General features: G+C 39.5%; 1 protein-coding gene across 1 annotated transcript; it reads right to left on the minus strand.

Moving 5' to 3' along the window:
* Window positions 1-1739: 1739 nt before the first annotated feature.
* LOC135641988 (protein P21-like) lies at window positions 1740-2715 on the minus strand. The gene has a single exon (XM_065157718.1). It carries the CDS (start codon window positions 2698-2700, stop codon window positions 2014-2016), a length of 687 nt encoding a protein of 228 aa, XP_065013790.1. The 5' UTR covers window positions 2701-2715; the 3' UTR covers window positions 1740-2013.
* Between the last annotated feature and the right edge of the window lie 12151 nt (window positions 2716-14866).

A 14866-nucleotide genomic window follows, 5' to 3' on the forward strand; every position in this document is an offset into this window, starting at 1 on the left:
TTTTCCATTTCTCTTCCTTTCTTCCCTTTATGGAAGCAAAATGTATCAATAAATATAGAGTGAATGACATGACGAGGTGAATAAAAGAGAGATAATTTTAAAATTTTAAATTTTAAATATTATTATTTGAGAAAAATCAATAAGAGGATGTCGTTCGATAAAAACTTAAAATAAAAATATTTGTGTAAAAAAATCACCCTAAAATTAACCATCTTTTCAGTCAAACCATCCAAGTACCTATTGTGTTGACCAGCATAAAAAGGAACCTCACAAATGAATTAAAAGGTTTTTATTTTTTTCTTCAAAGTAAGAAAAACTATATTGAAAGAGTTAAAATGATCCTCGAACCCCAAAGGAAAATAAAAATATATTATCCATCTAAATTAATTAAATTATTGGTATTAGTACCAAAGTTTCTATTGATGTGAGTCCACAACAATATTCCCGATCTAATAAAATATATCATAACAAAGGAAGTATAGTTATCACGAAATGAAATTAGGACTAAGGAATATGATGATGATGATGATGATGATGGAGGGAGTCGATGAAAATTCTAAACAAATATTATTATTATTGATAGAAGATTACAATAGAGATAAATATAAAATAATAATTTTATATTTCTTACATCGTTAATCAATATATGATTTGAGGATAAGTCATATATTTAAATAATTAATTTGATCATGTAATTTTAGTATATGATTAAAAAAAATTTCTCAAAACTTATATAAATACGAGCCAAATTTGAAGGAATTTTAACTATACATTAAAACCCTTAAACTCTCTATAATATTCCATTTCAATTAAAGTATTAGAAGAAGACAATGATTTTGTAATATTAGATTTTTCTTTTTGTTGGTCTTTTTTGTGTTTTGGTAAAGTAAGACAATGATAGCATGTGTTGTTTGATGTCAGTATCATGATTTAAATCTCTTTTGTTGGAAAGTCATAAGTTTGATACGCCAATCACAACTTTTCCTTCGAATAATTGATTATTTTTTTTATCTTTTTTTGATATCTTCGAGATCTAAATTTTTCTTTTTTTTTATCGGTTCTAATGTTATTGAGATCACATAGATTTATAATAACTTGACTATTATATTAAACTATAAAAGATAAATACAAAATGATTGTGAATATTAGTGATCAACCCAAGAACAAAAAAAAAAACCTTCGATTATTTTTTCTAGATACTGATGGACTTCTCAAACGGTTGACGTTGGCTTTTTCAAAGGCTGTTAAACACAAACTAAAACTTAATCCAATATCTAAATTACCAAAGTCATTTCTAGTCCTTTTGATGAGAAGGCTTCATAACTAGTGGAAATTGACACCACTCTTCAAGACAACCACAAATTTTCTTGGGTGGTGAAATATGTCATGGAACAAATGGAAGTGTTCAGATCCTGCTTCAATCTAATTAATTTCCTGTTACGTATGACAGGAATTTTCTTTCACCCAAAAACAAGCAGAACATTTGGAGAGAGTATGTTAAAGCTTAATTGGTGTTGATAAAAAATCATATCCAGATCTTTAAATGAAAAATCCATGACTTCATATTTTCTATCTGCCTAACTTGTCAAAATAGGACCTCGAGATCTCTTGGAAGTCCTGAGTTAGATGACCTGAAGTACTATAATATATTTGACTTGATGGCCACATTATTTTAGAACTGGTAATCCATCTAACACAAATTCAAATCATCGAGAGAGATCCAAAAAGACCATATGACAAGATCTAAATGTTGTGATATTATTTTTTTCTCGAGTCTGATGCCAACAAGAGATCCTATTGTCGACTTCTATAGAAACTTTCATAACATCAAATGACGTACAACATAGGGATATGAGATATATCACTTGTGCAACAAAGCACTCATCAATTCGGATGTCAATACAGACACCCTCTTATTCGTTGTTATTACTGGGTAATTGGCTTATTATTCTTTTATCTACGAGTAGATTCTTTGTACGTCCGCCGTCACCTCCTTCTCCTCCCACGTGATAATTAAGGGCAGAAGACAACCCTGTAATTAGTCCCACCGGGGCAGGTGAAGGTGCTGGTTGCGTCGTCCTTGGGGTAGCTGTAAGCATCGGGGCAGTTGTTCTTGAAGAACATGGAGTAGTTTGTCGGCCCGCAGCTGCCGGAGGTGCAGCAGTACTCATCAGTTTTGAACACGGTGCAAGGGTTGTTGCAGCCGCCCGGCGCCCTCAGATCCGCGGGGCACTGCCCGTTGATGTCGGCGGAGCACCGTATGCCCCGGCAGTCCCCCGAGGTGGGGCTGAAGTCCATGGGCACGTTGAAGCCGTCGACGAGGGAGATGTCGACGAAGTCCAAGTTCTGGAACTGGTTGAGGGCGAACTCGGCCAGCGTATTGGGCGGCGTGCCGTAGCCTTGGCACTCCAGGAGGCCGCCGCAGTCGCCTGTCTGGCAGCTACCGCTGCCGCTTCCATCGAAGGAGCAGTCGGTGCGGGCCCAGACGCGGCCGCCTGTGGTGCCGGGATTGACGTTGATGGTCCAGGTCTGGCTCGGGTCGAGCTGGCGGCCGCCTCCGGGGACGGCGGCGGCCCAGACAGTGAAGGAGCATTGGTTGACGATGTCGAAGGTAGCTGCATGGGAGACGACGAAGAGCAGGGGGAGGAGGAGGAAGGAGAGGCCGCCGAGCGATGCCATTGCTGCACCAGAGAAGGCCATTGCTGCACCGGTAGGAGGAGGGAGTATATATAGAGTGCAAGGAGAGGTAGACGAAGCTTCGAGCAGTTGGCATGGAAGTGACTACTTGACAAAGATGAAGCTTACGGTTGTATGCTGATGACATCATATGTGGAAGTCTATCTCTTGTCCGTGCCATGCATGGTGGAAGGAAGTATCGCTTAGATGCCACGACAGGAGCTAAGAACCAAATGACACAATGGACTGTGGACGTAAAAGCGTTGGCACGATACGGCCAAGGAAATAGAATAGAAAAGAGGTGCAATAGACAAAGACGAGTTGATGTGGGGTATATACTGGCGGTCAAGTCTCTTTGGCATCATTGAAGCTATCTCCACCGGTTAGGCATTTGTTTCCAAGCTGCACAGTGTTTCCACCGGTTAGGCCAAAAGTTTGTTTCCAAGCTTCACATTGACTACAGGTTCGACCTGTGTGGATGATGGGGTCGGATCACATGAGAAATAGTTGGCCAAAAGTTTGACCCTAAATTCTATACAATTCTCCTCTAGAAAGTTAGTTTGATAGACGGTAAAGTTAGCTTGAGATTAACCACGATGATGGATGTATACATGAGTATTAGGATCGAGTAATACTTTATTATTATTGTGAAAAGTAGAGCCTTCGTACGATTTTGTTATTATTATTATTGTGTTAATTAATTTATTTTATTTTATTTTTTCAAAAATAATAAATTTTACTACTTATATAAAATGTTTTATGTTTGTTGCCTTCGTACGTAATTAATTTATCAATTTACATTATAGAATATTTATATTATGATCATCAATATTAAGTATCGTTTAGCATAGAAGTTGATTGCGAGTAATCTACGAATTGGTCATTAATGGTTTATCATTTCTATGTAAACTGAGTTACATAATTGAGCCAAATAATGAAGTAGATTAAATCATGTTACACATTGAAATTGGAAAGTCAGGTTAAAAGTTCTAATTAATCTAACAATTGGCCACCCATATTGGAACCTTTTGTTGTCCTTTTTCGATTGTTAAAAGAGCATCTCTGTCTCTTTATTTATTATATTAATGTTTGGTTTCCTAAGAATAAATGGATTTTAACAATCAAACTTCTTTGAAGTTTATATGAAATTTACTGAATAATGTTTCAATCCTCGGGCTTTGAATCTCTAGTCAAAATAATTGGGTCTCCAAAGGCACCTTCATCCAGTTCTGTGTTGACTGCGTCAAAATCCTAATGGTAAGTTGTAATTAATTAGCGTTTCAAACTTCTTTTAGGGTATTTTTTTTGTGAACGGGACAGGAAAGATAGTAATGAGATGTAAAATAGGATAGCAAAAGTGGTACTATGGTGCAGGGCAGCATACACAGATCTCGAGGTATCAATGATGTAAAGAGAGTCTTTGTACTTTAAGGATCAAGTTTTGATTCTTGATTTATTCGAAAATTAATTTCATAGCTAAGCACTTTTCTTCTTTGCTCGGTGAAACGCTGCGAGCGAGGAGTTGCCTTCAGTGGTTGGCAATCCAGATGAGGCTATTGTGGATGTTCCGCTCCACTGTTCACAATCAACTTTCTCGTAACAAGGGTGCGGCGGAGGTAAGCGTGATGACGGTAGCCTCGGCTGTCAGGAACAAAGAATCCCAGAGGGTGTAAGGCACGTGCGTCTACCTCAGTTGCTAGCGTTGTCTCGGTTCCAATCGAACATTAGATCGTGTGTTTGCTAATGTCAGTTGGCTTAATCTGTCTAATCTTTCTTCTGTTAAACATCTTAGTTGGTGTTGTTTTGATCATGCTCCTTTTATGTTCTTGATTGTTTCGAGTCAACAGAATAAGAGGCATCCTTTTCGTTTCCATAACTTATGAATTGAAAACTATGGGTTCCATGAGGTCTTAAGTGCCAATTGAACTTCCCTTAACCGTCTTGCCTATTTTGATAGCAGTTTAGGAATTTGGACCAGCAAGCTATTGAGGTCGAGAGTCTTCTAATATCTAACTTTAAATTTAAAAACTCCCAATCTACCTTACTAATGTCGAAGCCATTTATCTTTCATGTCATTCATAAAAGATTGAATTTTATTCTCAAACAAATTAATCTCAAGTGGTGGGTTTTGGCCAAAGGCCATTGGATCGATCGATGATTGTGATCGTAGCATATGGTACTATCATAATCTTTTTTTTTTTTAGAAGCATGCAAAATCTCATCGACTCTATTAAGGTTGGTTCTAAAGTTATCGCCCAACATCCATAAATCAGGTCTCATTTTGTTGATTTTTATAGGCATTTGTGAACCAGCTTGTGTAATATCCCTCACTTTTGAAAATTATTAATAAGAAACTATATGTAAATTTGAGGACCTATATGTAAATATAAAAATTTCAAGGACTAAACTGCTAAGTTGTAAAATGAAAAGAAAATAAAGAAAACCGAAAATTTCGGTTTTATCCCACCGCCTCCCACGCACTCTCTGTTTCTTCGAGAAACATAGAGGAGCGGTGGGGCGTGAGGAGAGAAGAAAGAAGAAGAAGAGGGAAAAGAAGAGAGGAGGAAGAGGGAGAAGAGAAGAAAAGAAGAAGAAGAAGAAGAGAGGGAAGATGGAGAGGAGAGGGAGAGGCAGCAGCAGCAGCTAGGGCTGCTGCACCTCTGTTTCCCGCAGGTGGAAACAGAGGAGAGTATGTGTGGGGCGTTGGGGAGGAGAAGAGAAGAAGAAGAAGAAGAAGAAGAAGAAGAAGAAGAAGAAGGAGAAGAAGAAGAAGAAGAAGAAGAGAGGAGGATAGCTGTAGCAGGGCTGCAGCGAGGAGGTGTGTGGGGTTGGGGAGGAAAAGGGAAGAGGAGAAGAAGAGAAGGAGAAGAAGAGGGAAAAGAGAGGGAAGAGGGAGAGGAGCGAGAGGTGGAAGCAGCTTGGGCTGCAGCACCTCTGTTTCCAGCAGGTGGAAATAGAGGTGAGGTGTGGGGCGTTCGAAGAGGAGAGGAAGGAGAAGAGGAAGAGAAGAAGAAGAGGAAGCAGGAGAAGAGGTTGTGATACCTCTGTTTCCTGCAGAGGAAACAGAGGAGAGGGTGTGTGTGACGCCGGGGAGGAGGAGGGAAGAAGAAGAGGAGAAGAAGAGAAGGGGAAGGAGGAGCTGCGGCTGCGGCAGTGGAAGCTACAGCTGGAAGAGAAGGAGAGGAAGAGATGGTGAGGAAGAAGAGAAGAAGTAGAAGCAGGTGAAGAGGCGGCACCTCTGTTTCCTGCAGGAGGAAACAGAGGAAAGGAGGAGCTGTTCGTCGGGGAGAAGAAGGGGAGGAAGGAGAAGAAGAGAAGAAGAAGAAAGGAAGGAGGAGGAAGAGGAGAAGGGAAAGAAGTAGTTGCGGCTGCGGCTGTGGCAGCTGCAGCTGTGGCAGGGAAAGAGGAAGAGGAAGGAAGAAGGGAAGGGGAGGAAGAAGAGAAGGGGAAGAGAAGGGGCTGCGGTTGCTACGATGGCAGCTGCAGTTGGAAGAGGGAAGGAGAGGAAGATGTGCAGGGGAGGAAGAAGAGGCTGCGGCCGTGGCTGAGGCTGCGACTGCAGTAGTGCAGCTGGGAAAGAAGAGAAGGAAAGGAAGAAGAAGAGAAAGGGGAGGAGAGGAAGAGGAGAAGGGGTGGCAGCTGCGGCAGTGGTAGCTGCAGTTGGAAGAGAAGAAGGAGAGGAAATAGAGTAGCGGAGGAAGAAGAGGCTGCGGTTGTGGTGGCTGTGGCCATGGTTGCGACTGCGACTGCGACTGTGGCAGTTGCAGCTGGGAAAGAAAAGAAAGGGGGAAAAAGGGGCTGCAGACGGGATTGCGGACGCAGCGGCAGCGACTGCGTATGCAGAGGTTATTGTCTGCAAGAGAAGGGAGGAAGGAAGGTAGTACGGTGGAAGGGGCTGCGATTGTGGCAGCGGTAGTGGCGGCGGTTGTGGCAGTTGCGTTTGGGAAAGAAAAAGAAGGAATGAGAGTAAGAGAGAGCAGGTGACTGTGCCTCGATGTTCGACACGTGGTGTAGTTGCGAAGAAAGGAAGAAAACGGGAGCACAAAACGAAACAGAGAGAGGACACGGAGGAAAAGTAGAAGGATTTAGGCTAGCACCTTCTTTGGATCTTCGGATCGAAATCTTTGAAAGGCAAGTTCCCTGATCGTTTCTCCTATAATTGCTTTGATATTTCTTATTGCAAGTTCCCGATTCGTTCCTCCTGTAATTGTTCTAATCTTTCCTATTGCAAGTATCCTGATCTTTCCTTACTGTAATTTGATCTCTACATTTGATTTGAATATGTGGAACTTGAATTATTCTAGCCTTGCATTTGATATATCTCTTGTTTAGACATATCGATCCGAATCTATGCAACTTCTGATATTCTGACCCTTCTACTTTGTTATGGCTATAACTTCATGTATTGACATCTGATTTGGACAAAACTTATTTGATCAGAATATAGACTCATAAACCTTTGTTTTGATAGCTTATTTTAAGAATTCGGAGTAAGTTTGTCTGCCCAAACTTCTGTTTCAAATGAGCCTACTGATTTTGCGAAACAGGGATCGTAATTTCTGACCTTTCGATACTGAACTGCTTATAAGTCCCTGTTGCAAACATTGATTTACTCAAAGCTTATTTCATTGGAAACCAGACTCATAGATCTTTCTTTTGATATATGGATTGAAAGATTTGGAATCCAAACACCTGCCTAGTTATCTGTTGAATCTGACATTATGAATTCTGCCAAACAGAGATTTTGTTCTACGACCCTTGTTTACCAAATTATTTGTAACTCTCTCTATTGGATAGTTCAATTCATATGAAGCTTGTCTTATCTGAAAGTATAATCCAATGATATATTTCTGAGTCAATTGGAGCACGATTGATAGTTTAATCAATTGTTCAATGTGCCTCTTGTATTCTGCCAGAAATCGAGCTTTGGTCGATTTCTAATATTCTTGTTTCATTCCTTTGGAAATTGATATCCTTTATCTTTCTTATTCAATTGAGCTTTATAATACTGCTCTGAATTCTTGTATGCTCTTGTCCTTAAAGTTATTTGCATTCTTGAAAATTATTGTGTAACGTTTAAGCTATATCGTATTGACTTCTATAGGCACATGTATAACCCATGATTCCGCATTTGCTTCGATGTGTGCCTATTCTAGTTTCATTCCTTTGGATATTGAATTCTTCTAACCTTCTTATTTGAATTGAGCTGAATATGATTGCTTAGATTCCCTATATACTCTTGCTTCCATTTCATTCCTAATATGAATACATTTGTGAGAGATTTGTTCCTTGTAGCATATTGTCTTGAAAAGGCACATGTACGTTTTGTTGTTCCGCGTGTGCTTCCGATATATGCTACTTATTGTTGAAACTGCCCTTTTGTACTCTGGTGTGTGGGATTGTCTGGACCTTTGCCAGAAATGGTAAAGGGTATGCGCTATTTGCCCGCTATGTGGGGTCCCGTTATGTGAGATATTCTGGACCTTTGCCAGAAATGGTAAAGGGTATGCGCTTATTGCCCGCTCTGTGGGGTCCCGCTCTGTGGGATATTGTAGACTTTTGTCAGGTGGTCATTCAGAAATGGATGAATCACATTCTGACTGAGATCCCACTACACCTTCTGTATGTTTGATATGATATCCAGAGCTTTGGTTATGTGTTTTTGTACATGCTTTGGATAAGATTGATATGTTTGCAACGTCAAAGACGACGTTTGAGCTTCTGTACGACATTTGTTATTGATATGCTCTGAAATGTTTCATCCACTGTTGATATGTTTCAAAATGTTCCATATGTCGTTGATATGCTCCGGAACATTTCATACGCCATTGATATGCTCCAATTACTCTGTGCTCCATTTGCTATGAACTGATATATTCTGAAATGTCCTATCTGCCATTGATATGCTCCAATTACTCTGTGCTCCATTTGCTATGAACTGATATGTTCTGAAATGTCCTATCCGCCATTGATATGCTCCAATTACTCTGTGCTCCATTTGCTATGAACCGATATGTTCTGAATTGTCCTATCTGCCATTGATATGCTCCAATTACTCTGTGCTCCATTTGCTATGAACTGATATATTCTGAAATGTCCTATCTGCCATTGATATGCTCCAATTACTCTGTGCTCCATTTGCTATGAACTGATATGTTCTGAAATGTCCTATCTGCCATTGATATGCTCCAATTACTCTATGCTCCATTTGTTATGAATCAAATATGTTTTGAATGACATGATACATATGATTTTGTATCTAATGAGATGGTATCCTTGAGAATTCTTGTATTCTGCCTTACATTATGATACCTTACTCGTTTGATATCGTTCCTTTTGTTCTGAATATGTTTTGTCACTTGCTGAGCCGTTTTTGGCTCACTCCGTTGTTATATAAATCTTTCAGGTCAGCGTGTCACTCTTCGAGATGTTTGATTTGGGCTGAGGCAGTGGATAGCTATTCAGAATTATGGGCAAGTCTTGTTGGTTGTTATGTTATTGCTGTATAAGCATATTTTGTATGTAATGAAATGTTGTTGACGAATCGAAATGGATATACCGTGTAAAAGTGTTAGAAGATCTCTCTTATTTGGAATTTCGAAATGTTAAGCCTAATTTATGATGATATGAACTTGTTGTGAATAGTTGGAGTTCTGATTGTATAATTTATTTAGCTTGTGGATTTATAAGTGTTGTTCATGTTTGTCAAGTTGGCTTGGGTTGCCATAAATGTGAATTATCGAGTGATGTGATATATGATTATAAACTGCACAGGTTTTATATATGTGAATTTGATAGAATGTTTTTCAGTGTCCTCAAATGTTAGTTTGGATCCTGGATTGGTCTGTGATGAAAATTTTAAAAATCATGGATATTTTGAGGGGCGTGACAGCTTGCCACTACTATTACCCCATCTAGTGCTTACTCTACCATGCCCGATATTGATACAACTTCCCATACATCCTTGATTCGGCCTTTTGAGCATGGAGATTTGGGATTCTATTTGATCTATAGGCAATGGTAAGAGTCCTCGATCATATGGTTTCACGGTTGAATGATTTACTTTGGGTGACGTTTAATTAATTTAATAATTTATTGGTTTTGTGTGAGGATTTAGTCTCGTAGATTTCATTTCAGCTTGAATTCGTCTACCATTTTAGACTTTCTACCTATTTCCTTATCTAATTTAAATTATCATATCTTTTTTCGAGTTGCTTACAAATTGCATGAAATCTCTACTGCATAATATAATTTTCAAATAATACTCAACATTTCTCAAGGGTCGTAGTATTTAGAATGATATTCTTATTACTAAAAAAAATTGCACACACCTTATTTAGGTCTAAGGAGGCCTCTGTCATTATTAAGGTTGGCATTGAGAAGGCTTACGATTGGCTTTCCTTGGAATACAATCATAAAGAAATTTATTTTTCTAATTGATTTATTAATTTGATGTCCGTTGAATCTCATATTTTGATAATAAAATCAATTGATGAGTTTACAATCTAATTTATGTTTTGAGAAAAGTGATGCAGGATTAATCATGATTATGAAACAGTAAAACAATTAAAGAAAATAAATCACACAGTAGAGCTAGGATGATGCTCCTTAAATCTTTAGACATGTTATTTGAGGAGGAGAAGGGAAGAAGAGAATAGGAGAAGGTGACCTAGAAAAACTCGAACCTATGAACTTTTGGTTCCCTTCTATTTATAGAGGTCTCTTGTCAACTTAACCCTAATGGATCCTCTAGGCCCAATATCGAGTTGTCCGTGAGTCATACCTGTCAGAACTCCTTCTGATTCAGTGAATTATTATATGATTTGACGGTTGAATTTGATCATGACTATTAGAACATAATCTTTGATTTGATTTAATTAATTTCATAACTTATCGATTTTGCATGAGGATTAGATCAAAACATTCATATATTTCATTCCAGCTTGAATTCGTCTACCATTTTAGACTTTCGACCTATTTCCTTATGTAATTTAAATTATCGTATCTTTTTATGAATCACATGAAATATCTACTGCATAATATAATTTTCAAATAATAGTAAGCACTTGTGAAGGGTCATAGTATTTAGGATGATATTATTATTGCTCATGAAGTTGCATACTCCTTATTTAGATCTAAGAAGGCTTATGTCATTATTAACATTGGCCTTGGGAAGGCTTAAGATTGGCTTTCTTTGGACTACAATCATAACTGCTCTTGATAAATTTATTTTTCTAATTAATTTATTAATTTGATGTCTTTTGAATCTCATATTTTAATGATGAAATTAATTGATAAGTTTACAATCTAATCCATGTTTTGAGAAAAGTGATACAGAACTAATCATAATCATGAAAAGACAAAACAATTGAAGCAAAAAAATCAGACGTTGGGCTAGAGTCAGAAAATGAGCATCGGGTTGGAAGAATCGAATGTTGTGCCAAGATCGGATGTTGCGGGAGTCAACATTCCGATGGATCGAGCGATACGCCGAAGGTTCGGATGATGTGCTGGAAATTCACCGAAAGTTCGTCGGAAGTTCAGATGAATAAATGATATATCGGACAACTAAGATTTCGTGAATTATAATTATTTATCTTAATTATCATAGTTAGGTCTTTATTATTAGGATCAAGAACAATACTAAGAGGGGGGGGGGTTAATTAGTACAGCGGATAAAAATAACAAATTTAATCGCTTTCGAAAAACTTCGTACAATGAAACTCTTAGTGTGATGAAAATCGTATTGAAATGTTATTTGACTTGAATAAGTTTGTAAGTGAGTAGAGAAGTGGGGATTGAACAGTTTACAATAAATTAAAGTGGAATGCAGTAAAAGTAAAGTACGCACCAAGAAAAGAACACGCCAATTTTATAGTGGTTCAATCGTCCAACCTACGTCCACTCCCAATTTCTCCTCCGTCAAGGTCACTAGCATCCACTAATGACCTTCTTTCAATAGGCGAAGACCAACCACCTCTTTACAGCGCTTTCTCCTTTTCATGAGTTTAGAGACAACCCTTACAATCCTCACACCTTTTTTTGGATGATTGTAAAAATAAAGAGAGAGAGAGGAGGAAGCTCTTTGTACTTTTACAACACTTTTACACCTCAACACTTAAAGATTTTTTTTCACACTTTGATTGCCCTTTCATGCAGAAAATGGTGGGGTATTTATAAGCTCCAATGGCTTTAAAATTGGAGCCAAAAGGTGTCTTATCTCGGGTTTCCAAGGTACTAGTGGTACCATCGCCTACAGCACTGACACTAGGCGGTATTGCCCAGTCTGATGATACTACCACCTGATAGAGCCTCGGAGACTAGGCTCTAACAGTACCATTGACAGTAATAACTATCGGCGGTATCACTGCATGGCAGTAATAACTACCGACGGTACCACTGCCTGGTAGTAATAACTACCGACGGTACCATCGCCCAGTCTAGGCGGTACCACCACCCAGGCTTCTTAGTGACTGAGCCCTAGGCGGTTCCACCATCCTAGTCTGGCGGTACCATCGCCAAACAGGGTTCAACAACCTGGTTGGCCCTTGAATCCAACCCAAACAAATCCAATTATGGACCTAGTTGGCTCTTAACTATTGAATCTCGGATTTTGATGATGACATCAATTGTCATTTGTTATCTAATTCATATGTTGAGATAAGTGTGTAGGATTAACTACGATGAAAGTAAGACATGCAGTAGGAGTTGCGCCAGAGTCAGGACTACGATCACGTTGGGAGTTCGAGAGCTTGACGGAAGTCCGGACGGTCGTCGGAGGTTCTACGTGAACAAATATGAGAAGTCCAGGAGCTTGCCAAAAGAAGCTCGTCAGAACTCGCCAAGTGGATCGTTGCAAGTCCAGGAGTTTGTCGGAAGTCCATAGGAGCATCGTCGGAGGACCGTCGGATGTTCGCCGGAAGTTCGCCGGAAGAAGCGATTGACGCACCGGAGCAAGCTATAGTAAAAGTCTTATGAATTGTCATAGTAAGCATGATGATTAAGTTAGAATTGGGAGGTGATCCCAGTAACTTAATCTGGCGGCAATTGGGCCCTTGAAAGAACCAAATTGGGCCGAATGGATCAACCCATTCGGACCTAGATCTCTCGCCCAGAGGTGGCACCGCCTGGGTCGGCGGTGGCACCACCCAGGGCTTAGTCTCCAAGTTTTGGCTGGGTGGTGCAACCGCCTCTAACAACGGTGCAACCGCCTGAGCTCGGTCTCCGAGCTATGCCAGGTGGTGCAACCGCCCCTGACAAGCGGTGGCACCGCCCAAAGGCTGTGTCTTCGAGCCCTGTCAGGCGGTGCAACCGCCAGACCTTGGAATTTCGGGAATTGACAGTTTTGAGCTCGGAATTCAAACTGGTTTGGGGCCTATAAATACCCCACTCTTTCAGCAATGAAAGAGCAACGAAAAACCACTAAAATCCTGATCTTACTATGAGATTTTTGAGCTCAAAAGTGTTGTAATAAGCTAAAGGTTCTTCTCCCTCTTTTCTTCCAAGTTCAGATCTTTCAAGAGAGGAGAGAAAAGTTTGTAAGGGTTGTCTCCTAAGCCCGTCAAAAGGAGTGAATCTGTAAAAGGGTGGTTGGCCTTCGCCTATTAAAGGAAGGCCTCTAGTGGACGTCGGCGACCTCATCAGTGGAGGAAGCCAGAAGTGGATGTAGGTCAAGATTGACCGAACCACTCTAAATCGCGCTGCTCTCTGGTTTGCATTTACTTTGAGCTTATTATCCTTACTGCAAACCTCCTTCATAGCTTACTACCTTCTGCACTTTTACGATTGCATTTCCAAGCTCAATATTTTTCGAATCGTGTTTAGACGTAAATCGCTTTTCTCGTACGAACATCGTATTTCAGTTTGCGCTTACATTCTGATTTCCATCACAACAACAAACTGCCTTAACAGATTCGTTTTAACTGCTTCTTTCCTAATCACAAGTTAAAGTGATTTACAAATCGACTTTTCTACTGAAATCGCTTTTATTGTACGAACATCGTATTTCGGTTTGCGCTTACATTATGATTTCCATCATAACTGCAAACTGCCTTTATATATTTGTTTTAATTGCTTCTTACCTGATCTTAAGTCAAAGAAATTTACGAATAAACTTTTCTATTGGAATTGGCTTTGTCGTAGGAACGCAGTTTTAAACATTGAAAGTTTTTCGCTGCACTAATTCACCCCCCCCCCCCCCCCCCCCTCTTAGTGCTCTTGATCCTAACAATTGGTATCAGAGCGGGTTCACTCTCCAACGGATTAAAACCCAAGAGAGATGGCATATGCCGGAAACCAAGAGGGCCATTCTATTACACGGCCACCCATGTTCAATGGGACGGACTACACCTATTGGAAGACCCGAATGAGGATCTTCCTTATTTCGATGGATTTTAAACTTTGGAATCTTGTCGAAAATGGTTTTTCGATATCTTCTCTTCCAATGATCGATTAGAATGAATTGGAGAAGAAGACTTTTGCTCTTAATGTAAAGGCTATGAATGCCTTATTTTGTGCGCTTGATAAAAATGAGTTTAATCGTGTTTCGGTTTGTGAAACCGCATTTGATATTTGGCATACACTCGAAGTGACTCATGAAGGCATAAGTAGAGTAAAAGAGTCAAAAATCAATCTTTTGATACACTCTTTCGAACTTTTCCGAATGAAATCGAGCGAGACTATTGGCGACATGTACACCCGTTTCACGGATGTCGTCAATGGTCTAAAAGGACTCGGCAAAAGCTTTTCAGACTTTGAGCTCATAAATAAGATTCTAAGATCCCTTCCTAAGAGTTGGGACCCTAAAGTCACTACTATTCAAGAGGCGGAAGATTTAAGCAACTTCCCGTTTGGAGAACTAATCGGGTCATTAATGACCTATAAAATGACATGCAAGGCTCATGAAGAGCAAGAAGACATCCTTCCAAAGAATAGGAAGGATATGACACTTAAAACTTTAGATGACCACTTGAGAGAAAACTCAAGTGATGAGGACTGTGACGATGAATTGGTACTTCTAACAAGAAAATTCAAAAAATTCATTAAAAGAAACAAGTTTAAAAATGATGCAAAAAATAAACTTGAACCCAAAAGGGACCAAGTTATTTGCTATGAGTGCAAAAAGCCGGGACACTACAAGAGTGATTGTCCCCAAGCCAAGAAGAGAACATCAAAGAAGAAGGCACTCAAA

Source organism: Musa acuminata, chromosome BXJ3-7 (genome assembly GCF_036884655.1).
Source record: "Musa acuminata AAA Group cultivar baxijiao chromosome BXJ3-7, Cavendish_Baxijiao_AAA, whole genome shotgun sequence".
In the NCBI taxonomy this organism is placed as follows: Eukaryota; Viridiplantae; Streptophyta; class Magnoliopsida; order Zingiberales; family Musaceae; genus Musa; species Musa acuminata.

What these genes read in the sequence shown, in the direction of transcription:
- LOC135641988 (XM_065157718.1), bottom strand. Translation starts at nt 2,700, where the DNA reads ATGGCCTTCTCTGGTGCAGCAATGGCATCGCTCGGCGGCCTCTCCTTC.